Source organism: Protopterus annectens, chromosome 2.part0, assembly GCF_019279795.1.
Source record: "Protopterus annectens isolate FY-2018-M chromosome 2.part0, PAN1.0, whole genome shotgun sequence".
Taxonomy (NCBI): domain Eukaryota; kingdom Metazoa; phylum Chordata; order Ceratodontiformes; family Protopteridae; genus Protopterus; species Protopterus annectens.
This window is the reverse complement of record NC_056728.1, coordinates 1,864,440,662-1,864,467,560: the sequence shown is the minus strand read 5'-3', so window position 1 is coordinate 1,864,467,560 and position 26,899 is coordinate 1,864,440,662. Positions and strand designations below refer to the sequence as shown.

Here is a 26,899-nt window from a genome sequence, read left to right as displayed (position 1 = left end):
GCCAAAGGTGTCATTGCAGTCAATGACCTTGCCTAATGAGGGCTGATATTATTTAATGAACTGCACATTAAAAACATATTAAGATAAAGAGACAAAGGAGTTGGCTGAATGTGTTTGCTTCAGGCTTAACATTTCAGCACACTGTGATTAGGTTTTTACATAAAGAAAAGGATTACTTAAACTGATTGGGTAGCTGCAATATAGAATTCTGAGAATAAATGCATACCTGGCATTCTTACTGTAATTAGACACTATACTAATAGCAAGGAATGCAAGGTATGATAAACATGCTAGGCTGCTACAGGGACATACTCCCATATGACCAAAGAGAACAAGTTATGTGCTGCCAGCTTAGGTACTTGCTTCAAATCATGTCAAGTAAGAATGACACAGCATAAAGAAAAATCCAGGCAGCTACCTGAAAATTCTGGTATTTGTTACAGAGTGCCAAAAGTGGGTTCATAACATTTTTTTTAAAACAGATTTATCCCAGTCAGTAAGTTTCACCTGGTTTATGTTATGAAGACACTGGACACTTACAGAGCCTTTGGAGGTGCAAGCAAGACAGTTGTCTAGGATGTAGTAATTGCTGGATGATTCAAAGGCTGTTGAGTAGTTTTGTCTGTGCTACATATCCTCTTGTCTGGTGTCCAAGCAGTGATCCTGGAAGGCAGGACAGTGACTTAATGAAAAGACTTCAAAAGGAGAAAAACAGTAGCAATTATCAACTTCACATCTTATGGCAGAGCTAGTGAAATGAAAGACATTCAGCTTCTGAAAATGTTCACAGTCACGGTGACTCGTATGAAAATCAGCTCAGAAAATATACCTAGAAATTCAAACTAGCTCTATAAAACAGTGCATGTAGGCTGAAATAATTATTTTTCCAGATATGACAAAACGAAGTATAGAGCTTTTCTGTTTAATTTGCCATGCTTGGAATCTATTCTTCTTCTCTACTTTGGCATTGTTTTATTTATTTATAAGTTAAGATCATACATTCATAGTAACACAAGAATATAATGGCATTGTTCTGGCTTTATGACCTTCACTTGCCTTGAACTTTTGAAAGTAATTCGCTATGTTGCCTTGCCAAAGATTAACTTTCAAGAGAAATCACAGTAGGCACTGGAACATTTGTTATGGTTATTTTGAGATTAAATTGAATCTTAGAGCTTTATAAATGTCACAGGACTGCATGGGGCTGTCATACAGCAGTGGTGAACTGAAAGCAAAGATGCCTAAGCCCTGGTGCCCTTTTTTATATTTCCAGATTCCAACAGAACAAGTTGACCAATAACATTATGTTTTTATGATGTGTACCTCTGGTGACAGCTGCTCAAGTCATGAAGATACCTTAGGTGATGTTGCAGTTTTTTTCTAAACAAATGGCAGGAGAGATGAACATTTCTGAAGAAATGTAGTCAACCAAACTGATTCTATAAATTTGGACATGGTAGTTTAGAAGGATGCCAAGTAATATATCCACACTAAAATCTATTATTTTATTTATTAATTTTTTGACTGCTAGAAAGGAGGAAAACAATGTTGGAAGACTGTTTGCTCACTTGTTATTTAAGCAAGTCACTGGTCCTGCTGTTCCCTTTACTGCCACAGGCCAAGCCTTTAGACAAAAAAAATGCTAAAGACAGAAAATAATCTCACATACAGAGATCCAGCAGAAATGTGAAAAATGCAGAAAAGTAGAACATGCACATATTACAAACGTAAGGGTACTTTAAAATCATACAGAACAAGAGAAACAGACCTATTAATGTATATGTAATACAAGACGAAAATATAATCTCACTAAATCAATTTATAATCCATTGCAGGAGCACTTCAAATGTACTAATAAAATAGTTTAAAATAATTATTAAATGTATTTATAAAAGTTATACAGAAGCCTTTTAAGGCTGGTTATTATTGAGCCATAGTATGGAAAACAAAGGAACAATGGTGTACCTCAAATCTATAACAAACACTTTCTAGTAAGTTCTAGCTAGGAAAGTGAGCGTATCTTCACCTGGAGCCAAATTAACATCAGGTCTGTTTGATACTGTAATCCAAATAACAGACACTACTGGTGGTGTAGAGGGATAAAGCACTGACTTGTCTCCAGGTGACCTGAGTTTAGCAGCTTGAGTACTTGATGACAGTGGCAGAGAGGATGGGTGGGCCCATCCTGGGGGCTAAGGGAAGGATGGAGACATCCGCACAAACACACATAGTGCCACACTATGCCTGGAAAGAAGGGTAGCAATGTAGAGGGTGGCCAGGAGGTGGGTATTAGGCTCACCAAGCCACCATTGCATGGTAGCCTAAAGAGGATGGCATTGTGGGTCATTGTAGTCACATGATTTGCTCACCAGGGGGGTGCTTAGGCCATTCAAAATGCCCTTATTGCTGTGATATCAGTGGAAGCACAAAGCACTCTTATAGCAGCTTGAAAGATGCCTTCACCCCCTACAGTTCTCGTTTCAGCTCTGGATGAAATCTTCAAGCAAAGGAATAGATGGGTAGTGTCTGACTGAGATGGTGGATTGATGATCAGCAGGCATGGGGTAAAAATGACCTAGAAAAAATATTGCAACCCAGATATTTTAAGATTTGACACAAGATGAGCTATAAAGTAAAAACTTGGCTGGCAAATGAAGGGCTAAAGACATTGAATAGATGTCTATTTACCACTATATATAATGTTTTCGTCCTTTCAGCAAGCAAAAGTTAAAACACCCTTTTAAGCATGGAGTAACAATCCTGTTCATGACAAATGAGTAGAATATTTCTACAAGTTTTGCTTGAAAGCATCTGAGGTAAGGTACAGTCCTAGACCAGGCAGCAGCAAACAGGAGAAGGTCATACTGCAATATATGGCACTATTTCTTATTTGAGCTGGTAAAAATGAAAGTTTTGTTATGCATATTATTGTCTTGTGCACTGAGAAGTAGGCTTCAGAGACAAGTTGCAGGATGATCATGTATCCTAGTACCTGATTTGCTGGAGCCTGCTAGACTCCGATCTGCTTTTGGCTTTTCTCGTGGGTGGGGCTGGTCTTCTGTCTTTCTCAGATGGTGTAAAAGGCCCCATCTGCAGTGCTATCTTCCAGCTATCTTTTCAATGAGTAGTTGAAACGCTTTTGTTTTTATTGGGCACAGGTTCTGTTATGCTGTATTTGTATGGTGTTGCTGCCTGTTATGCAAAAAAATATCTATAAAACGTAAATATATCTACTTATAGCATACATGTAATCCCTGAAAATATTTAAAATTAATGTGTTAGTAGTTGCTATGACTTCTAGTGCACATGCCACACTTTTATTCACTTATGAATAAGACTAATGAGGTGGCAAACATTGTACTTTCATGGGCTTATATCATATTTGTAGTCACTTAAGACAAATGTTAATAGTCACTGTGACTAACACCATACCTACCATCACTTACGCTGTTAGTGTAACATGTAGTGCTTATATCATATTTGTAGTCACTTAAGAATAATGAATTCAAAGTCATTGTAACTTTTAGAAGATGCCAGTTCTAAAATGTCCTGAAAGTGGAACAGTAACATTAAAAACTGACAAACTCTGTAGATAATCAATTTAAAAAAAAAACTGCTGCATTTGTTCACATCATACAACTAGTCAGAAATATTGCAATATCCAGTTTTGTTTAGAAAGCCCTTTTACCCCATTAAAACTTGAAACACATATCCATAATTTTCTGGTTCAACTGATATGTTTCTCCAGACTGCATGGTAGAAATGATGTGGCCCCAACACCCAGTCTTTGAAGCTATTCCACATGACTGCTTTACATGAATTCCAAAGCTTTAGTGTGAGCTTTAGTGAGGAATATTGATGATTTCAGTCACATATGAAGGTTGTGCTAATTAATTAAACTTCATCATTGCATTGCTTTCATGGAAATAGCATTAGCAGGCAATAATCAGAAAACAGAGAAGCTCAGTACAAAACACAGAACTGAAGAGACAGGGGTCAGACTAGAGTAACAGATCTAATATCTAGATATATGTGAATCCAGAGAAGAGGACCAAAACAGCAGTAAAGTACTGGTTGAACATTTGGTAGATTGCATCTCAGCTGAGTAGCATAGAACATATTCACAGAGCACCAACAGCCGAATCCTCCCTCGTACACCTGAGTTACAGTAAGTTATGGGCTACCTCAATAACTGTAAAAAGAAATCTATCATCATATACAAGATAGTTCCATGAAAATGGCACTGCATGATGAAACCATCAGATATTTATTTTTGATAATTACCACGCAATGCTTTTAATGTTGTATAGAAGATAACTGATCCCACTTAAGCAGCACTTGCAATAGGGAACACAAGCTACAATAATTTATCCTAAAATATGTAAGAATTGACACTCTACAGGCATGAAGATCTATTCCTTACTGGAAAAATATTACAATTTGTAATTCTATCATTGTAAATGTGCTCAGCAGATGATAAATTGAAAGAGAAACAAATAGTCAAAAATTATTCTGGCTAACCTCACACACCACTATCTAAAAACAGATTCATTAGAGCATTGAAACATTGGATTCACATTAAGAAGTGAGAAATCAACTAACAAAAACTTTACTTACCAATCTCCAGGATTTACATAAGCTATTATCGTATTCTGAACTTTAATTTTGAGTGTTTGCTGTTTCTTTTGCCCATTTGTCTGATCTTTCCAACTTCATGACAGTGACCTTTTGGACTACACTACCATGCTGTGGAGTGTGACTATGTCTATGCTACTATGTAGCAGTAATGTATATTACTGGTGTGACAAATCACAGGAATCACATCTCTAGGTGATAATCTACTTTCATGCCAATGAGGGTTCCAGCTAAAGTGATAGTGTGAATAAATACGCAACTATTAAACAATTTTTGTCTAATATTAATGTTTTTAAAAAAATGATACGTTTGTAAAAGTGAGTGTTGTTGTTTGTCTTTCAGCTTTTTCCCGGTAAGGGGTCGCCACAGCGGAACTCCGGTCCGCTAATGATTGGCAGTAGATTTTTTTACGAAACGCCGAGGTGCCAGCTGAACGCCCAACCTTCAACGAAGGCATGCCCATTTATGCACGCATGTTTTTCGAACGCTTCCCAACCGCGGGGAGGACATGCAGACTCCACACAGAAGGCACTCCCAAGCCAAGCTGAGAATCGAACGGGAGAACCTCTTGTTGTGAGGTAACAATGCTACCGCTGTACCACCGTGAGTGTACTGTACATAATGTAGTAGACTTCCATCATATACAGGACGAATTTCTTTGCCTTTTACTCAGTGAGTGCTGGGATAGGTGTTGGCTCCCCATGACCCTGAAATGGATTGCGTGGGCAATCTAAAAATCAATTAATTTCTAGCTGTAACTTGTTTATTTGTGCTCTTATGGCTGTAACTGTAAACCTACGTTTGAGCTGACCTCAATATTGTGAAGAGCAATTGCTTCAAGTATGACTGCATTCATGAATTTATCTAAGACTAACTGATTTATGTACCAGTGTGTTTTGTGTATTTCAGTCTAAATCATCTAGTCATAATGTGTTCTCTATTCCCTACACAAACTTGCTCAGTGTATATGTCTTGCACTGCACAGACATGGTTATGTGCTCAATTAGTTTGGCTCATTGTTTAAACATATATAAGCAGGGTGGGTTTATACTGATGCTTGTGCAGCCCAAGAGCTCAGTGTACTTAACTATTAACAGGACCATTTTCACCAGTGCTGCCACTTATTACCTACAGCAGGCCTCTGTGCAAGTTACTGAGGATTCATTTGCAGCACTCATCTGTGAATCATCCCCTCAGCTGTTTGTCTAATTTGCATGTGTGTGTGTTTGTGTGTTCGTGTGCATGAGTAATCTAGCACATGTGATCTAATTTGTGAGAGGGCAGTACACTATTGAAACAACTGAAATTATGAACTGGCAAATGAAATCTGTAATAAGGAATCTATTGATTTTTAATTAGTAAACTATCTTTTCTGCTCACTTTAGCTGATTGGACATTAGTATGTCTGCTATTGATTAGGCATAAAGTGGACCAAGTGAAAACTGCTGTCACACGATTATGTATGTGAAAGTTATCTTTGCTTAGGATGTCACAGGTTGTTTTTGACTTGATTATTTATAAATCATACTCTCTTAATTGGACTGTCCATGTCAGGTGGCCTTAATCATTGCATTTTAATGCTGGTAAGCCAGAATCACTGTGATTCCCCTGGCTACATGTTTATGTCTGCTTCTGTAACAGTTTTATGCTTTTCATGCTATTAAATTGGACATGAGTGAGAGTATTAGATGTAGGCATTTGTTGTGATTTTTTACTGCTAATGGAACTAAACAACAACATTTTTTTCTCTACTGGAGCCACTAGGATATGTGTGTGTGTGTGTGTGTGTGTGTGTGTGTGTGTGTGTGTGTGTGTGTGTGTGTGTGTGTGTGTGTGTGTGTGTGTGTGTGTGTGTGTGTGTGTGTGTGTGTGTGTGCGCGTGCGTGTACGTATGGGGGTCTTTTAGTTGGTAAAGTCATTTTAATAAATAACTGCATGTTATGTAGAGGATAAAAGACAACTTGCTTACACTAAATAAATGACCAGATACTATTATAATGAAAAAAAAGATAATTCATAATCAGACTAAGATCTTAAAATCTAGGTATTATTTGTCAATGAGTAGTTTGTTAGATAAGTAAATTAATATATCAGAGAAACTATATCACTAAGTTTAGTAGTCATTTGCTCTAGAAAGAAAAATGTCACCAATACTGTGGATCAGAGCTCTGTCCTGTGTCCTTACTCTGCTATTTACTTCCATAGTATAAAAGCTGATATCTAGGTTTATGGTTAGTGAAGTTTGCTGATGATTGTAAACTGGGGCAGTTAACAAATCTCATTCTGATACCCAAGTTGCCCAGCAAGGGCTGGGCCTAATACATATTTGATGTATTTATTATGGTTTTTGACGCTTAACACTAAGAAATGCAACATAGATTCCTTGGTAAATTAGCACCACTACTAGTTATCATACAGATATAATTCCACTTACATCTGAGACAGTCTTCAGGGACTTGGAATCTATCTTGATAATAAATTCTTCTTTGAAATCACATGTCTGTTGTGGTTAGAAATTTTTTTCCCATGCACAACTTATCCCTCATGGTAGCTTCTTCTGGTCCAAAGAAGTTATAGTTCCACTTTATTCACCTGTTATCAATGAATTTATGACACATGATTCAGCATGTACTTCACTAATCACCTATAACAACCACAGACATCTCAAAGTTTTCTCACCAAAATGATGTCAAGTCTTAGTACCCTTAGCTATTCTGATAGGCTAAAAGTTTTATCCCCCCATGCTTTATCCATCCACAGGCTGCTGATGGGGAGCACTGCTTAAAATTACAGATATAAGAATGACCCAAGATGTTTTGAACTTGTTCACCTAAACAGAAACAGTGGTAAAGCAAACACTCACTCTGGAGCTTGAAGCTATACTGCCACAACATCAACAGTCAGCGTGACATATAACTAACCCAAGATATATATATATATATATATATATATATATATATATATATATATATATATATATATATATATATATCCCTCATTTCTATAATAGGCTACCCTTCCATATCATGAAGTGTTCTTCCCCAGCAACATTTACAACCAGTTTGGATGACTGGATGGGCGGTTGAAAATTTTCACCCAGGATATGTGGGAAAAAATCTACATAATGGGGGGCGCTGTAAGTCTTCTGCAAGGACTGGGTGATGTAACTGAGCTTTTTCAAATGTCTCTTTAGCTGTAGGCTTAGTAAGAAGCTATGAAGCTATCACAGTAGAAATGTCATTTTAAATTACAAGATGGCTGAATTTACAAATATTTAGACCCCCCTTTTCAACATTTGACAGTTGATTAGGCATAATAATCTTAATAAAAATGTTAGTGTTCTGACAAAAATCATAGATGGTCTCTGCTTACCACATCTGTTGATTAGCCTTATTTTATAAATAGCTGTATGCAGGTAAGCCTCCCTGTTAAAACAGAGGATACTAATCTGACTTGATGTACAGATATGAATGCCGCAACCTTCTAATAAAACTTAGTACTCCCAAATATAAAGATACTGTGCTCTTTTATTAAAATATGATGGCTATAGTTTGGGCAGTGTACTTCTGTGCTTAGGAATTTACTAGCTATGCTTAGATTAAACCACACTGAAACCAGATTGCATTCTCCTAAATCCTAATCTCATTGAGCAGGATAATATGTTGACATGTGCTTTTATTCTACTGGGCCACAGGTTGCGTGTTTTTAAATATGCATCAGGGATACCTAGTTTTCTTCTTTTCTGAGATTATATAATACTTTCCTACATTCCTAAGTGCTTGCTGAGCCTTTAGAAGTGCAATCTAATATTATATCAAATACGCAATCATCAACTCCAAGCATTCATTCTTTCAGACAAATTAAAGACATTTCCGGTGTAGCAGAGGCTTTAACAGAGTAGGTCGCCATGAAAACAAACAAACAAAAAAAAAGTTGGAAAAAACTGGACTATCTTGAGACATTTCCAGCTCAAATGAAACCTTTGCTTAGAAAGGCATTACTTGTAATTTTGCAGTACTACACACACACACACCTTTCTGCTTGATACCATTCATAAAGTCATTGATATTAATGAAACAGCACTTTTTGGTAGCAATCATACGGGACATTGGTTCATTTGCCTACTGACTTACTTTGATGTTTATTCATTTCCATAATGTCCTAGTAGCCAGTATGAAAGCGATTAAGCGAATAAACATCAAAGCAAGTCCAATACTGGCCTAGTAGCCTCCTCTTTGAATGAAAGATTGAGTTATAATTTCACGTCAACAGAAAACATGATTGATTTGTACTTAATGTGCAATTATATTTAATCCCATTCCAAGCATAGAGATGTATTTAATGAATTAATTTGTTTATTAACAAGTTTAGTCCTCTGGGGGAAAAGCTTGTTCATAGGGAAGACCCAGGGATTTAAGCAATACAATATAAAGATTTATGTAAGCAAAAAAAGAAACATCATCATTCTCCACCTCAATATCTTTTTGTCACAAGAGCAGACTCTTCTTGTAGACCTGAATGGAAAACTAAGTCCTATTTTTGCCATCTCTGTAAATATAGACATCACTTATACAACATTAGGGTTAACTGGAACTGATTACTGAGTATGATTAAAAATACCAGTTAATCAAAAATATGGAGAGCAAAAGTGTTTCTGATTATTATAAAATCTATAATGTTCATACACAATTGCAACTTCCCTCCTTTTTGCTGTGTTTGTTGATGCAGCATGGTGTTATTTATGGAAGGAATTTAAGAGCAGAAACTTAAGTTCTTTTAGTCTTTTGGCATTATGTGCACAACTGGTGATATTGTAAGTGTTGCTCAAAGAAAAAGAGGGAAAAGATGGAACAGTTATACATTTGGGTAAGTCAAGGAACAGGCCACTATAGTTGAAAGAAGGCAGAAGTCTAACAGGAAATGGCACCCTATAGAAGATATACAGGTGCAGGAATACAGACGTAAAAATGCACATCATAAAGTGAAAAGAGAGAAGCAAGGTGGATAGAGACAGGGAGTGAGATGCAGAATGATATGTTCAGAAAGACAGATAAAGGAAGTAGGAACTGTAAATGGTACTTGAGTAAAATAAGGAAGATAACTGACATAATGAGAAACAGAATGGTTTGTGGCCTCCACAGGGGAAAAAAAGCAATTGTGAAAATTAACCATATATATTTAATTTAGTTATGTTGTTACTACATGGCAGAGATTGTGAGGTAGAGAGTGCATGCAAGAAACAGTAATAAGGAGCAATGCAGCTATATATTGGACATTAGTCCATTTGCAGTGAGAGTATTTGGAAGAGACTGAAAGTTCTAAAAGATAATTAGAGAGAAGTCTGTCTGTCTGTCTGTCTGGCTGAATGGATGGCTGAATGTATTTGGCCTGGTATCCACTTACTTATTGGTGGTAATGGCTTAGTGGCTCATTTGTAAGGATATATATTTCAGCACCACACTCCATGGTACAATCTCCACTGCTTCTTATTGTCTTTGTAGGGCCCTGCATGTTATCTCTGTGTTTGCACAAAATCTGCTCAGCATATATTACTGACTTCTATTTTCTAAAAAGCATGCTTATTGGTTGGCTGCTGTTCATTTTCTACATATATTGCATGCATCATTTCTCCTGTGGTCTGTGTCATTGCTGAAAAGAATCTGACAAAGAACAGTTCCTTTACCCTATTAACAACTAAATTCAGTTGAAAGGATGCAGCTGATATTTTCAGAGGGCTGAAATAGTGCAGATACAGTTCCTTTGAACAGATAAATGAAGACTGCGTATAACTGCATCAATGAATGGTACATAGGAACCAAGTCACATTCTTATTCAAAGTCAGACGGTGCAGTGGTGCAGCGATGGCATTGTTGCCTCACTGCAAGAGATTCTCCAGTTCAATTCTCACCTGGAGTGCATTCTGTGTGGAGTCTGCATGCCCACCCTGTGTTAATGTGGGTTTCCTCCTGGTGCTCCAGTTTCCTCCCACATTACAAAGACATGTGTTTGGAACATTTCTCCCTGGTCCTCCACTGAAAATTTTCTTATTTCCAAGTCAGACTTTCCCAGTAAACACATTTTAAATTGAATAAAAACAGTCAAAAACAAGGGATTTAGCAGTAGAATGGTTCTGTATGATACTAATCAGAGAAAAATGTTTACTTATCCAACTGGACAACTCAAATAAGAGATCAAGGGAAAGTAGAGGGTGTGATGTCTAGAGATAAAGTGAATTTAAGCTATCTAGATATAAAGTGGATTTAAGCTATATAGATGCCATTGAAACTGAGAAAAGTAGTATGCAGAAACTGATAGATGTAAACAAACTTTGCATGAGACTGGATAAGTGCAGGACACAAGGGATTTTAGTACACAGTAGTTATCCAGGTGATAGCACATTGACTAGTAGAGTACCACAGATATTTAGTTCAACAAGTTTATTTTTTTTGTTCCCCTCCTGCTTCATTCTTTCTGGCTTAGCCCAGTACTTCATCCATTGTTGGGTCTGCCAACTTTTCATACAGCCCCCAAACTATCACTCTGTTCTAAGGATGGGGCTTGCATGATGATTGTGCCATTGACTGCTTCCACTGGGGGATTTTCTCATTTATAATTAACACTTTGTCCCCCCCCCTCTCCTGCATTCACCCGTTTCATATCTGATGGCTATGCTCCTCTGTGAACCATGCCTCCCTACAGGGAATGCCTACACAAAATATCCTCCTCCCCTGGGATGGGCACACCTGTCACTCCCTGCCAGCGCATTAGATGCCTGAGCCACTATTTGAACCTGGCTCACCTGAGCCATAATTTGGCCTTTATCCCTCTACCCGATGATGCTCGCCCACAATCAGTCCATTTTAATGCTTTATGTGTTAAACTATGGAGTGATTTGAGGGTATGGTGTTTATTATCCTTACACATACTAAAAAAGTCAGTGCATCTAGCTGGCAAAAGATGGAAGTAATATAAGCTGTTATGGCAAAATAATAGCAGTGGCCTGATAGCAAGTTGAATTTTACAGGCAAAATCTGGAATATTACATGTGCATACCTGTCTGACAGATAGTTCTGGGGATTAAAGTTTTGAGCTCTTAATGCATTACTTCCTGTCATCAGGAGTGCAGGGTATGATTCTTTCCACATCTTTGCCTCCTTTGTGTCATTCTGAGCAAGTGTCTTGACCTGACAGTGCTCCCAGGTTGTCCATGAAAACAGACACTTATGCCCAATGGACTTATCTGGTTAACAAATGTATAAAATAAAAATAAAATATGTGTGCATTTATCTATCTATCTATCTATCTATCTATCTATCTATCTATCTATCTATCTATCTATCTATCTATCCACACACAAGCACACACACACACACACACATATATATATATATATATATATATATATATATATATATATATATATACACATTGGATATATAGACATATATAGATAGATACACACACACACGCGCGCGCACACACACACACACACACACACACACACACACACACACACACACACACACACACACACACACACACACACACACACACAAACATATCTGCAGGCCCAGTAGACTGCATGTTAAGTTGGATTGGGAGATCAACCAACTAGATAAAAAAATTACATCAGATATTAATGCCAGGGAATCTGCAAAGGACAGCAAATTTATAAAGATGATTAAAATGCTAAATAGTATTAGGATAGTGATTTACTGAAGAATAAAGACAGTATGGGAAAAACTGTAAGGTAATTGTTATCCAGGGTGAAGAAAGATATCCTAACTGAGGTGCAATACGTGTGTGCTCAGAGTCACTGCACATACAATGGATATAAAAAGTGTACACACCCCTGTCAAAATGCCATGTTTTTGTGATATGAAAAAATGAGACCACAATAAATAATTTCAAAACTTTTCCCACCTTTAATGTGACCTATGATCTGTATAATTCAATAGAAAAACAAGCAAATCTCTTTGGGGAAAAAATATAAAAAAATAAAAAACGTACAATATGCTGGTTGCATAAGTGTGCAAACCCTTCAACTAATACTTTGTTGTGTGTGCACACCCTTAAACTAATACTTTGTTGAAGCACAACTTGATTTAATTACAACATTCAGTCTTCTTGGGTACATACCTACCATCAATTAAAGAGACTCTGATTAACCCCAAATAAAGTTCAGCTGCTTAGTAGGATTTTCCTGACATGTACTCAGTTGCCTGCTACAGCAAAAGCCATGGTTCGCCGAGAGCTTAAAAAGCATCAAAGGGATCTAATTTTTGAAAGGTATCAGTCAGGAGAAGGGTACAAAAAAATTTCCACAGCATTGGCTACACCATGGAACAACAGTGAAGACAATCATCAAAACGTGGAGAAAATATGGGACAACATTGACGTTGCAAAGAACTGGATGTCCCGCCAAAAACTGAAAAAAATACAAGATAAAAATTGGTCAGAGAGGCAGTCAAGAGACCTGCAGCAACACTGAAGGAGCTGCAGGAATTTCTAGCAAGTACTGGTTGTGTACTACATGTGACAACAATCTCTCGTATTGTCCATATGTCTGGATTATGGGGTAGGGTTGCAAGATGGAAGCCTTTTCTTACACAAAAAAAGAAAACCATCCAGGCCCAGTTAAAATTTGCAAAACAATACATCAAGTTTCCCAAAAGCATGCGGGAAAATGTGTTATGGTGTGATGAGACCAAGGTTGAACTTTTTGGCCATAATTCCAAAAGGTACGTTTGGCGCAAAAACAACACTTAGCATCGCCAAAAGAACACTATCCCCATGGTGAAGCATGGTGGTGGCCATATCATGCTTTGGGGTTGCTTTTTCAGCCGGAACTGAGGCTTTAGTCAAGGTGGAGGGAATTATGAACAGTTCCAAATACCAGTCAATTTTGGCCCAAAACCTTCAGGCATCTGCTAGAAAGCTGAAGATGAAGATGAATTTCCCCTTTCAACATGACAATGACCCCAAGCATATATCCAAATCAACAACAGAATGACATCACCAGAAGAAAATTAAAGTTTTAGAATGGCCCAGCTAGAGCCCAGACCTAAATCCAATAGAAAATCTGTGGGGTGACCTGAAGAGGGCTGTACACAAGAGATGCTTTCGCAATCTGAAAAATTTGGAGTGCTTTTGCAAGGAAGAGCAGGCAAATATTGCCAAGTCAAGATGTGCCATGCTGATAGACTCTTACCCAAGAAGACTGAATGCTGTAATTAAATCAAAAGGTGCTTCAACAAAGTATTAGTTTAAGGGTGTGCACACACAACAAAGTATTAGTTTAAGGGAGTACACACTTATGCAACCAGCATATTGTACATTTTTTTATTTTTTATATTTTTTCCCCTAACAGATTTGTTTTTCAATTGAATTGTACAGGTTATAGGTCACATTAAAGGTAGGAAAAGTTTTGAAATGATTTATCGTGATGTCATTTTTTATATCACAAAAACCTGGCATTTTAACAAGGGTGTGTAAACTTTTTATATCCACTGTATATATGCACAAACATATTCTATATGCACAGACAGCCTCCATGTGTTAAGACCTTATTAACATGTACACAGGCACAGATATAAGATAGATGTACATAGACCTATCATGCATGTAGACATATATCTGTCTATACAGAGAGTCACGTGGTTTGCGTACAAATTCATATGTTCCTTCATGTACACAAACATACCTCTCTGGCTAAATTAAGTTCAACTAATTTGAGATACAGATTCACTATTCTGCATTATCCATTCATATGCAGCTGTGTTTTATATATTTCAGTGTTTAGTCATTTTATTATTGAAGTCTTCTTTATTAACAAGATGTACAATGTGTTCTTGTTTGCTTCATTTTTGAGTTTTATGTGCATGGTCTTTAGAAATCAGTTTACTCATTTAGATGCCAAATAAATAAATATATATATATATATATATATATATATATATATATATATATACATGTGAGACTTTTCACTAAATAGTGCTAGATTCACTACCATATAACTACACTTCAGAATATCACCCTAAATACATCATCCATGAATCTTCAGGCTCTTCTGTAACAGTATCACTCTAGGCCTGTAGTATTGTGATGAGTCTTAGTTCTTTCCTCTACCCTTTCGCAACACGGCTCAGCAGTTTGTGCTCACTCTGCCTGTGGCCTGTCTGGTCATGTTAGTTGTTGTAAGAAGGTGTAGCCACTGCTATATACTTGATGACTGTTCAGTATTCCTACTAGATGAATGTATAACCTGTAAGAAATGTAAATATTTGAGAAAAATGGAGGCAGACCCCTTGCATGAACCCTCTGTCAGTAAGCATCATATCTCTACAGCACAGCATTAATCACAATGCGCTACTACGCCTATATAGTGATGTTGTAAAGAAAAGTTTTCCAAAATCTCTTAGGTGATGTTTTAAAAGATCCCAACCTTCAGCACACTAAGCAACATGTACTCCCACTCAGTCACACATACCACAAATTTACACAGCTCATCCACAAGTCACCCAAAAAGCAGACTTAAGCCCATAACATCCAATAGGTCTGATTCTGCACATAGAAATGTTATGGCCATAGGTGACTCTATAGTTAGGCATGCAGACTCCACACTCACCACACTGGACAAGAACAGGGTGATTGTAAGCTCTTTGTTCCCTGCCTGGATCTGTAGTGTTACAAGGGCCTTAAAGATCCTTAAATCACAAAAATATGATGATGACCCTTTGGTGGCCAGTGTGGTATTGAATGACTTGGTGTGCAGCACCCAGAGGGACATGATGGAACTTACTATGCATGTGCTAATGACAGGAAAGAATGCTTGCCTTGGGCAGTATCTTGTCCTTACCAAGAATGATGCCTGCTTATCAATATAATTGACTTTAACAAATGGCAGAGCAGATGGTGTCATTCTAAGAGGATACAGTATGTGTTGGCCTATGAAGAGGTGGCAGAAAAGACTTCCTGTTTTGCCAGGGATGGCTCAAATATTTAATTCCATGGCTTCTGCATACTGGTTACAGAACCATCTCTAGGATGGGAAAAAGGGACAATCACTCCGGGTGTAAGATGTTAGGGAGCATGACTGACAGCTCCATTTTTGGTATTTTTTTTTATATTTTCACTCCTCATATAAGTGTGAAAGTGGGACATAGTGTGAAGACCTTAGGTCTCCGCACTCCTAATCCTTAGAGAAGGGTGGAGCACTAGATTAGAAAAAAAGCTCTTTTTCTCTTCTTCCTATTGTTGAGGAGTATAAGATTATGGAGTAGTACCCAACATTAAATGAGCCAGCTTGGGCTTTGACTGGCTAAAGTCTTTACAACCCCCATGGTGTTTTTTTTTTAGTCAGAGTCCTTCTAATGGACATTCATACATAACAAACTCAAACACAGACTTGGGCGATATCATGGTGTCACTACTCAGTGGTACAAGTCTAAATAGAAAGATGCCTGAGCTTGAGACCCTTAAGCAACTTCAGGAGATTATATACTTGTGTGGTTACTGAGACATGGTGTCACTGAAGTGACAGCACTCACTCTATACCAGGGTTTAGTGCTTACCGTGGCTTCAGGCCTTTGAGTAACTGTTTGGGAGCATCTGTGTTTGTCGGTAGTTCTATCAGCTCATGTCAGGTTATCTATGACCTTAGTTTAGAGCTCCAACAGACTGAAACCACAATTACCAAATCAAACTATTACATCATTGCTAGCTACAGATCCCTATCAATGTCCCCCAAAGATCATGGAAATTCCCTTAACACCACTGAGGGATTAAATATCAAACCGGATGCCTTCTTTCTAGGAAATTTCAATTACACACACAGTAATTGGCATACATGCACCCTGAAAAATGGATATGCTCAGCATTTCCTATACTTTATGAATGCCAGTTTGCTAGAGCAAATTCTAAAATACCCGCTAGAGTGTATTATGTCCTTGACTTAGTCCTTAACAATCCTAGCCCCCACCTGCACCCCAACCTGCATCTTTTTATAACCTGGCCAAATCTGGTCAAAAGTCATTTATCTTCTCTGTGAGGCCTAATAGTACTACCATAAAACTAAATGGAACTGTCTTTACAGACATCACCATTACAAACCTATTTCAGGTTATAGAACACCTATGCATAATTCCCACGAATCCTTACCAGCAGATCAAACTGAGAGGGCTGCTGCTTTCACGTCCAGTTTTTGCCAGCAACTAAACAGCTGCATAAAAAGTCTGCGCTTGTCTTTCCTTAATATAATGGTAATTTCAGGAATAAAATCTATCTGGTTTAACTACTGCATTAATAAACTATATTACAAAATAAGATAAAGAAAGAACATTTGTAATAAATTCCACATCCCCTTATCAGAGGGCCACAATGAAACATGCCAGCAAGGAACTTAACAGTACTATTAGAAAATAGAAAGCAGAGTACCAGTTTAAGGTTGTAACAGATACCAAAGGAAGCTACAAATCTTTCTTGAGTTATGTCAGAAAGTTAAGGAATAATATCTAACAGAGCACTGAGTGCGTCTAAAATTCTATCACACATTTCGGTCCCAATGATATAGTCAATATATTAGTGGAAAATCTAGCGCTAACCTGCATCAGTGACACCAGTATCCCTAAAAATTGTGTTTCCCCTGAAATTACATTCAAGCAAGTCTTAAAATCCTTATTGAAGACTAAAAATAATACTTGTGACTTGCTTTTTGAGGCAAGAATGTTCCAACTCACTTTGATCTATCTGTTTTATTTGCAAAATTAGTGGCAAAATCTAACTTTAAACTGCAAACACATGCACACACAATTCTACCTTTAGTCAAACTCTCTTACCTCTTTTGGCAATGCAGACATTCATTTGTAAAGAATGTTTGACAAAACATCCTGACAACATTTCACATTATGAACAAATGGTACTCTCCAATACACACACCCACACACACAGACACACACACACACACACACACACACACACACACACACACACACACACACACACACACACACACACACACACACATATCTTATCTATATATATATTTAAACAGTCCATGCAAATGCACAGGAGGAGCAAACACATTTACAGAATACCCCACAAATATTCACCAAACAATTTCCAGCACTCAGATAATGAAAATTGAATTCTTTAATAGCACAAAAATCACAGTGTCTCCACAACAGACCCAGGGTTTCACCAAAAGGCTTTTTCAATGTTGTGGGAAAACCCACCTATAGCACTTAAACACAGACAGTGCTACCATTACCAAATCAAAATGTGAATGCTTTAAATATATATACCTCTGTTTAAAACTGTTAAACACCATTTGATGACTTAAATAAATTATTACACCTACAAAATGTTTTTGTTAATCTTGTGTATATTTAAATAAATATCTAAAAATATATATTAATAAACATGAATATACCTCAGTGAAATATATTATATTATACAATCAAAAATGCAGACTCATTTTTGTAACTGATAAGTTGATATTTAACCCTGGTTTTAACAAAACACCAAGACTGGCAATCCATTTTCTTTCTAAATGATTCAACATAGCATGTTTAGAAGTTTTCATAATATCACTCAACTCAGCTTAGCAGCAGCATGTGCTAATTGATGTTTATACAATGGACTAAATTCTCTTTTGAATTTTATGTCAGTTAAATGTACAGCTAACTGAAGTTTCCATGGCATAGACGTTTTACCTACATAAAAGATGCTGCAATGGCATGCTACCATATATATAACCCATGATGTAGTACAAGTAATCATATCTCTTATCTCAACAGTCCAAGAAATATTTACGGTAGTAAACTGTTTAGTCTTGACAATACTTAGGCAATACACATAGTTACCACATGGTATGCAACCCATAATCTACATTCAAACTGACATTGTTTATTCGCATGCTTAAAATGAGAATGTTGTTGTCCCAATGGCCACAACTATTTTCCACTCTTCCCTCAAAAAATGTGTCACTTCTCACAATGTCCTAATATTTTTGCATGATTTCTTTAATTTTGTATGTATTAGAAACATAGGTTAATATAAATTTGGATTCTGTGTCCTTCTACTTGACAGTTTGATCCTTATATTAAAGTATTTCTTCCCTAGATAATTTACCAGCCTCTGTCTTGATTTGTTGAACTGTATTCTGATTATAACCTCTTTGAATAAAGGAGTTAATTAAAATGTCATCTTCTCTATCATAAGTCTTATAATCACTACAAATTCTTCTCAGCCTTAAACACTGTGACTTTGGAATGTTATTCATCTCATGTTCTGGGTGACAATTATCCACCTGTAATAATGAGTTCCTCTAATATGTATTTTTTTATAAACAGGAGTGTTAAGGGCGCTATCTTTCAATTGTTTTACTAGAACATCCAAAAAAATCCAAAACCTGTGCTGTGTTATGATAAAACTGAACATCAAATTTTACTTCAAACCTGTTGGAATTTAAAAATAAACAAAACCCTTTAATAGATCTATATCCCCATCATATTAACCAACAATCATCAAAGCAATGGAACCAAGAATCAATATAACGCAAAAACTGATTGTTTTTCTGATTCCATATGATCTCATCTTGTAAAAAAAAACTCATAAAAATGTCCACGTATATTGGGGCAAAATTGGCCCCCATTGCTGTACCACTCATTTGTAAATAACAAAGTTCCTGAAAGAAAAATGCATTATTTGTTAATGTGTGCTTGTGCTACAATAGATGCATGCAAAATGCATTCATTCCATTTTATATTGACCATAATTAATTAAAAAATGTATAACTGCTTCTATCCCAACTGAATGTGGGATACTAGTATATAAAACATTAACATCTAAAGTTACTAGACTGGTTGTATCATTAACATCTGAAGTCACTAGCTAGGTTGTATTTTTAAACACTTTCCCTTTCAAAACATTCAAAGATGAGTGATATCCTTGAGTCTTGCTGGAATCTGAGCCAAAATGAGTTTTAAATAATGTTCCAAAAAGACCAATGCCAGTTCTGTTAAAGAACCCGTCCCTAAAACAATAGGACATCCAGGAGGTAGAAAAATATTTTTATGTATAGTAGGTAAGAAAAAATATATACTATTGTTTTTGATCATCCACCTTAAGTCCAATCATCTTTTTATGGGAAATTATCCGATGTTCCACTGCATATAACAAAAAAGTATCAAGTTGTTGCTTAAATAGGTGGTGTGGGATCAGTGAACATAGGAATATATATATTCTGATCTAATAGTTGACTTTTTACTTCTTTAAAATAACCCCTTATGACACAAATTACTAGTGCCCCTCCTTTATCAGTTCCTGCAATCAAAACATTTTTGTTACTTTTCAGAGACTGTAATACATCCCTTTCTTGTTTGGATAGATTATAAAATTGTTTTTTAAACAAAACAGCTTCTTATTGTATAAGATCCCTCATAGCCATATTCTCAAAAGCCCACACTAAAGGATGATATGGTGGATTAAAGTCAGGCCTTCCTTAATTTAAAAAAAAAATCATCACCTTAAAACTACAGAATTATGAGCATCAAACCAATGCATTAGGCTCAGATTCCTATATTTTGTTAAGTAATACATGACATCCAGAGATGTTATTGGGAATGCAGGTATAAATGTTAAACCTTTATTTAATAAAGAAAGACATTTAGGAGAAAAAGTGTAATCTGTTAAATTAATTACTAGATCGGTGTCATTTGTTTCATCAGATTCTGTACCATCTCTAGCACTTTTTTCTTTTACTTCAATGTTTTCTATCACCTTGTTTTTAAACTTGGTGTGTCTCTTTAAAGTAGATCTTTTCTGAAGAAGGGAACCCTCCCTCAAATCAGCTTCAGTATCTAAATTAGATGAAATGTCTGTTGCTGTTTCATAACCTCTATCAGAGTCAGATGTAGAAAGATTCTTTTCATGTTTAAACTTCCCCTTTACTTGAGTAGCAGTAGTATCGTCATTTTTAGGAAAGCAAATCCCCTTCTTTTGTTCTTTTCAATGAAAAAGAACTACCAGAATGATAATCAGAAACAAATCTCTTTTAAATATTTTTTTATTTTATGGACTCGTATTTCAGTATCTAAATTTTTAATCTGCATACTGAACTTATCAAAATGCTCCACACACGTTATTGTTTTCAAATAACATAGCCTGGTTAACGCACACTGCTACATCATTAAGCAAGTCTCATAAATGTTCTTAATGCCCAATAAGCAAATCTACAAACATCAGAAAAGCTGTATTCTGAATTGCTCACCACACACACACACACACACACACACACACACACACACACACACACACACACACACATTTTATATAAAATATTGTCATTAATACACAAAAAATCAAAACCAAATTAAATATGTTTATTTTATCCTGGTGGAAACATAGCCCATACAGTAATAATCCATTACTACTCTTTTTTAATTTAATGTTAGTTGTATCTGTTTGGCCAAGTGATACAACCTTTTCAATGCCAATAAAACAGAAATTAGCAGTTCGATGTCTGCATAAATGGTGGTACAGGACACTTCTATATCTTTTATAATTGATATTGCTGATATGCAACAAAATTCTTTGCTTAAATGGATGAGACATCTGTCCCACTTAAAAGCCTCTCAACTATAAATTGCAATATAAACAACTCAGTCATTACTGCGAATTATAAAGGACCTGATTTCAAAAGTTTTAGCCACATAGAAAACATCCCACAGGGAGATTCCTGTCAACATTTTCCAGTATTAACACTGCAATAAAGTTTTTAATCTCAAGTAAGTTATGCCTGGGAAGAAAAGATACATGAAACAGAAATGGTAGCAATGGCCCCACAAACGAGAAAAATGAGCATCACAAGCATATACTTCTTATAATATTAACTGCAGGAATAAAGACTGAAATTTAACAGCTACACCGTACCTTTAAATACCTATTTAGGAAATAAACAACAGGACTAAGATCAGCAGAGTTTGGAGATCACAAAAGCTTGGTGAGAAAAACTGAAATCTCCATGACAACTATAAAATCATATTTTTATGTGCTACACAATAGCCTCTCAGTTTGCGCTGTCTTAGGTCAATTCCCAAAGAAAAAGAGATACAAATGTTACTTATACTGGGGGAGGGTGAGGTAACTGCCTGATGTTTGATGGCAAGAAACATCTGGGGGCTCTCTTGCAGGCTTTCATGACAGCATTTTCTGTCCTCCCTGGCATTCTGCTTATGAAGATATATATAATGGTCCTAACTCAATACTCTAGGTAGAGGGACAAGCTACCTGCTCTACTGTAGAGGCCCACAGTACCTTCACTTTGCAGCTGCATGCTCCTGTATACTCACTATCAAGGCTACCACACCTTGGTGTCTTGGTGAGCTGACATCCACCCCCCAGGATGTGCATGTGTGTTGCCATCCCTTCTCTAAGTGATTGGAGCAAAGCACATCTTATGCTAACTCTCTGTTCCTCCCAGGATTGGCACACCTATTCTCCTTTGCTAGCTTTATCGAGCTCCCAAACCTCTAACTGATATTTGGTTTCCTAGCACATAGTCAGGGCTTTACCTATCAATGCCAACAGAGAATGCAAAAGCTGAAGGCATGCTATATAAACCTATTCTGTATGTGCTGTGCTATGGACAATACAAGTAATAGATTGTACAGATGCCATTCTGTGACTAGTGCAACTGATGTAGATGGGCACTAGGAAACAGATTTCAACAAGCAGAACTGTGACGTTTTTGTTTTGCAGTTTATGATAATGGTGAAATAATATGCACCCTTTCAAATAGTTATGGTTAGATGTCATTTAGCATTGTAGTAATGAATATAGAAAAGACAGCACAGAAATTTTTAGTGAGGAAGAAGATGGTGGTGATACTGATTTCAGGTCCATGTTGCAAGATGCCCTTCCTTGACATAATTAATTATAAAAATGTTCTTATTGGGTGGAAAAGGAGCATAATTTTGAAAATACATTAATTTGCTTGTTATTTTGCTTTGATTTTTGTTGATTTGCATAAGGGTGTGCTTTGATGAGATTGATTCTGTAGAAGCAACTTTGTGACTGAAGCAATGTCTTATGCCTGAACACGTGCAACACAAAAAAAACAGAAAAAAGTCTCAAACTTTGCTATTCCCCTTACCACACCTATTTTGAGGACCAAATGTGCAGTGATCTTTTTCATAGCTACTTACATGCTAGTGGAACTAAATGAGCAGCAAATATTGTCCTTATAGCATTAGTCAAGTAAATATATAAACATACTACACAGATTCAAAATTATTTTATTGGATTCTTATTGTTCTGATTCATCAGTATATTTGCTGAAACTTGTTTCAAGATAAATGAGAAAGATATAAATAATCACATCAGAGTGGTGAGGCCTGTTAGTAAACAATTCCTGTAACATTTAACTTGTATTTTCCTAAAGCCTGTACTTCTTCATACTCTCAGTATTATTCTGGATTCAAAAATGTACATTTAGGTATTTTCTCTACAGGAGACAGCAAATGCGAGTGGAAGACAACTGCATTGTTTTACTGGTAGAAAAGGAAGGTGTTTTTACAGCATTATGTATTTATAATGAGGTTAAAAGCATGAAGAGAAGTGTGTTGACTATCAGGTAATTATCATATTTCACATTGCTATTACATCTATTACAACAAATAAAATACTATTCAGACAACAGAACTTTACCAAAACCGAGAAATTCAGGTGAAACAACAAAAAATATGAGAAAATATACTTCAGAATTATATGAAAATTCAGAATAAATCAAAATTTGAGCGGAAGTACTTACCAGAACTGTACTTCCTGAGAGGGACCTTTAATTCCTAAGTGCTATAAAAATTGCCTGATGGGTGGCAGCCCTAAACTTGTCTTTGTACTTTTATCATTTGTTACCACCACTGCTTATAACTCCATCCCTCTTAGGCAAGGACTTTTCACAAATCATGCATGTCAAATTCATTGACAGACATTTCTTTGCATCTTTTAGTAATTGTTTTTATTAGATAAGCACAGATTCTCTGTTACCTGCAAAGAGCTGACAGTGATATCTTTTGTTTAATGCTCATATTCCTGAGCAGTTTATGATGAAGCCATTGTTGGCTGTTCTAATGAATTTTGTTAATTTTTCTGATATTCCATAGTTAGGGTTTTCATTATGGCATACTGTTGACAATGAATGTCAAAGTTTTCTTCACATCACCTGCAATGTGTCCTCAAGTTAGCTATGTAAAAAATAATGTGAGTACAGAAAGGCTTTATAGGCTGTTTGGTCTTAAACTAAGAGTCAGACATGTTACAATAACAGGAGCCAATGAATCAATAATATTGGAAAACTAATAATAAATTATAACATACCAAAGTTAAGCCAGGTTTAAGAACAACTGAAGATGTGAAAAGCACTTTTTAATGTAAGGGTAATAAATGGGGTATATTGCAACATTACATCTACACAGAAATATTTTTTTTACTTTTTTTTAAAGTAATTTTGTACTGAACCAGCGAATGCATGTTATTTTGTTTTATTAGTATCTTATGAAATAGTTAATAATGCTGTTTAAAGTAGGAAGTTGCTTTTTAAAAACATCTACATAATTCATCGACAGTAACTTTATCCCTCTCTTTTTTGCCACCTTGCTAGTGTGATGCCAAGGATCCGCATTCCTCTGTTGGACTTAGTGCTCGTTGTCGTGGTCTGTGGAGTGAGTGCATCTTTGATAACATGGCGAATCTGTGGACTTGTGATATTCCAATGTGATATTCCAATCTCCTACCTCAATAATCATCCAGGTACGCTAAAGGATTACATCAGATGAACAGAATAAACAGCAGCCATAATGAGGGCAGAAAAGGGCCACTAAGGCATCAGCAATACTATGAAGGATCAAAGATTACACATTAATGAGCTTTCAAAATGTAGAGAAACACAGAATATACAGATGTGTAGGCAATTTATGACCTGTGATTTATTCACTATGCTCGATATTTTAACACTAGACATTCTCCCTTCTCTGATTATGAGCCACTGCTTTAATTGTTTTCCCTCATTCTTAAGTGGCAGGACTCCCAAGTAATCAAAACTTCAATTGACAATTGCTAGCCATTGCAGATAAAATACCTGACAAGTGGTAAAACTGGGTACTTTTGTAGTTCTGAATCATTGTTTAAATATACTGTATCTCTGTTTAAGGATTCTTTGAAACTTATATTATGTACTGATGTGTCTGTGCTTAAAAAAGGTCACTGTATTGTAATGTATAGTGCCACAGTGCTTTAACAAGACATAGTACATTAAAACTCACATGTATTGTCTCTCTTGTGTTACCCTGAGAACATCAAGTGATTTCTTCAATAGTCAAGGTATAAAATATGGCTTTTGAATAGATCCATGGCACATTTCTGGTTTCACCCTTTCATTCTGATCATTATGAGATTTAGGTAACTATGAGTCTGATACAAGAGAATTTCTGATATTTACATATTGGGGTAAATTGTTATGACATTTGATTGTTAACATTCCCTTTGGCCAGATGCTCAGAGTAAAAGATTGTTAATACAGTGAGTTATTTTTTTTAACTTGTTATGGTTTATGTTCTCTGAAACAGTCACCCTCCCTGAATTTGCAAGGCCCACTGGTGCTTGGACTTTGGTCAAGACCTACAAAATTGCTCTCTGTTCTGAACACCCCATTTCATTATGCTCCTCTATTTGAACCTCTCAAATTCAGACAGTGCTCTGTCTCTTGTCTGGGTTGATGACTTCTCTCTGCTAGGAAGAATGGGCCTTATCAGTTTTTTTTTTGCAGTGCATGATAATGACTGAGAGAGCTTGCTACAGGGAGAGAAGGAATGTTACTAAGGAAGAAGGTCAATAATAGAGCAAGATACAGGAACTTCCAGGTCAGATATCCTGCCACCATTTTCTAAAGTTTCACAAGTGCTGATAATGTAGCATTGAATGGTGTAGGAGTTAATTACTGGAAATGTAATTCTATATGTATTAATTTGTCTTGTACTCAATGCTTCTTATTGCAATATTAAGTAATGTAAAAAACAAAAGATAAATAGGGAAACACAGCCTATAGACACAGGTGCATGACTGAATATAATATGTGACACTAAAAACAGAACATAAGAAAGACACATTTACTTTAGTAGATAAAATGGCTGCTTTTGTATACTCTTCTGTTATTTATTCATTTTGTTTGCACATGCATGTGTTAGTGTATGTATGTGTGTGTCTGTTTCAGGATAATGCAAAAAACATATGGCATACTAACTAACTGATATGTCAGAAATGTTTATTTTAATGTGCTGGACATGTACCATCTGCTTGCCCTCCCTGTATTCTCGTGGTTTTCCTTCACATGCTCCTATTTCCTCCCACATTCCAAAGACATGCAGTTGGTGAATTAGACACTCTAAATTGGCCAGAGGTGTAAGTGTATGTGCGAGTGTGTGTTGTGGAAGAACTACCATGGCAAGCCTAGCCAATAACCAAACTTAGATGGTACCTCCTCTCTCAAGGAAGTTTTAATCCAGACAAGCCCTTGGTGAATTTGTGAGTTCCCATCTAATCAACCAAGAACTATTTGACTACTATTCTATTTGTAGGAGCAGTCTGTTCCAGAAGTAGGGGGGAGCTGTGTGATAAACCTTTCTCGCCATCATGTTTTATCTATCTACTGATGATTATAAGGACTTGGTGGTGGCAGTGTATAAAAAACAGCATAGTATAATAAAAACACATAGAATAGTATATTCTAATGCAAATCGCTAGCGAAAGGCTGTTAAAGAAGACATTTGCTTTCCACAGATAGTGATTTTAGGACCAAGAAGCGACACACTTTCTGGACCCCGAACAGAAGAAACTGTAGAAAATACCACTGGTAGTCCTGTGGGTCTACTAAAGTAGCACTAGGGGCCTAGTTCTGGATGTATTTGGAGATTCTAGGCTGCATGACCTGATTTGCTATACTAATCCTGTGAACTTTGGCATATTATATATTGTCTTTGACCAAGAGATTTTAAAAGAAGAATAACAAGCATAGAACTTAATTTTAAGTTACCAGAAGTATATTAAGCAAAAGTGTGCTTGTTTCCTTTTAAGCTGAAAATGAACATTGCTTTGACATTTTCACAGTAAATAAACTGAACATAACTTAAAGAAAGTGTTTCCTGTATTGTATCACCTCCAAATGTTAAAGAAAGGTATACTGGGGCAAATAAAGAGTGTTGTAGAAAGT

At 36.3% G+C, this 26,899-nt stretch overlaps 1 protein-coding gene across 1 annotated transcript in view; it reads left to right on the top strand.

Moving 5' to 3' along the window:
- The first annotated feature begins 384 nt into the window (after positions 1 to 384).
- LOC122792898 (claudin-16-like) overlaps positions 385 to 26,899 on the top strand; it is a 73,249-nt gene continuing 46,734 nt past the window's right edge. Inside the window, exons 1-2 of the mRNA XM_044060456.1 lie at positions 385 to 453; positions 24,296 to 24,408. Coding sequence (XP_043916391.1) covers positions 385 to 453; positions 24,296 to 24,408 — 182 coding nt within the window. The remainder of the gene's footprint in view (positions 454 to 24,295; positions 24,409 to 26,899) is intronic.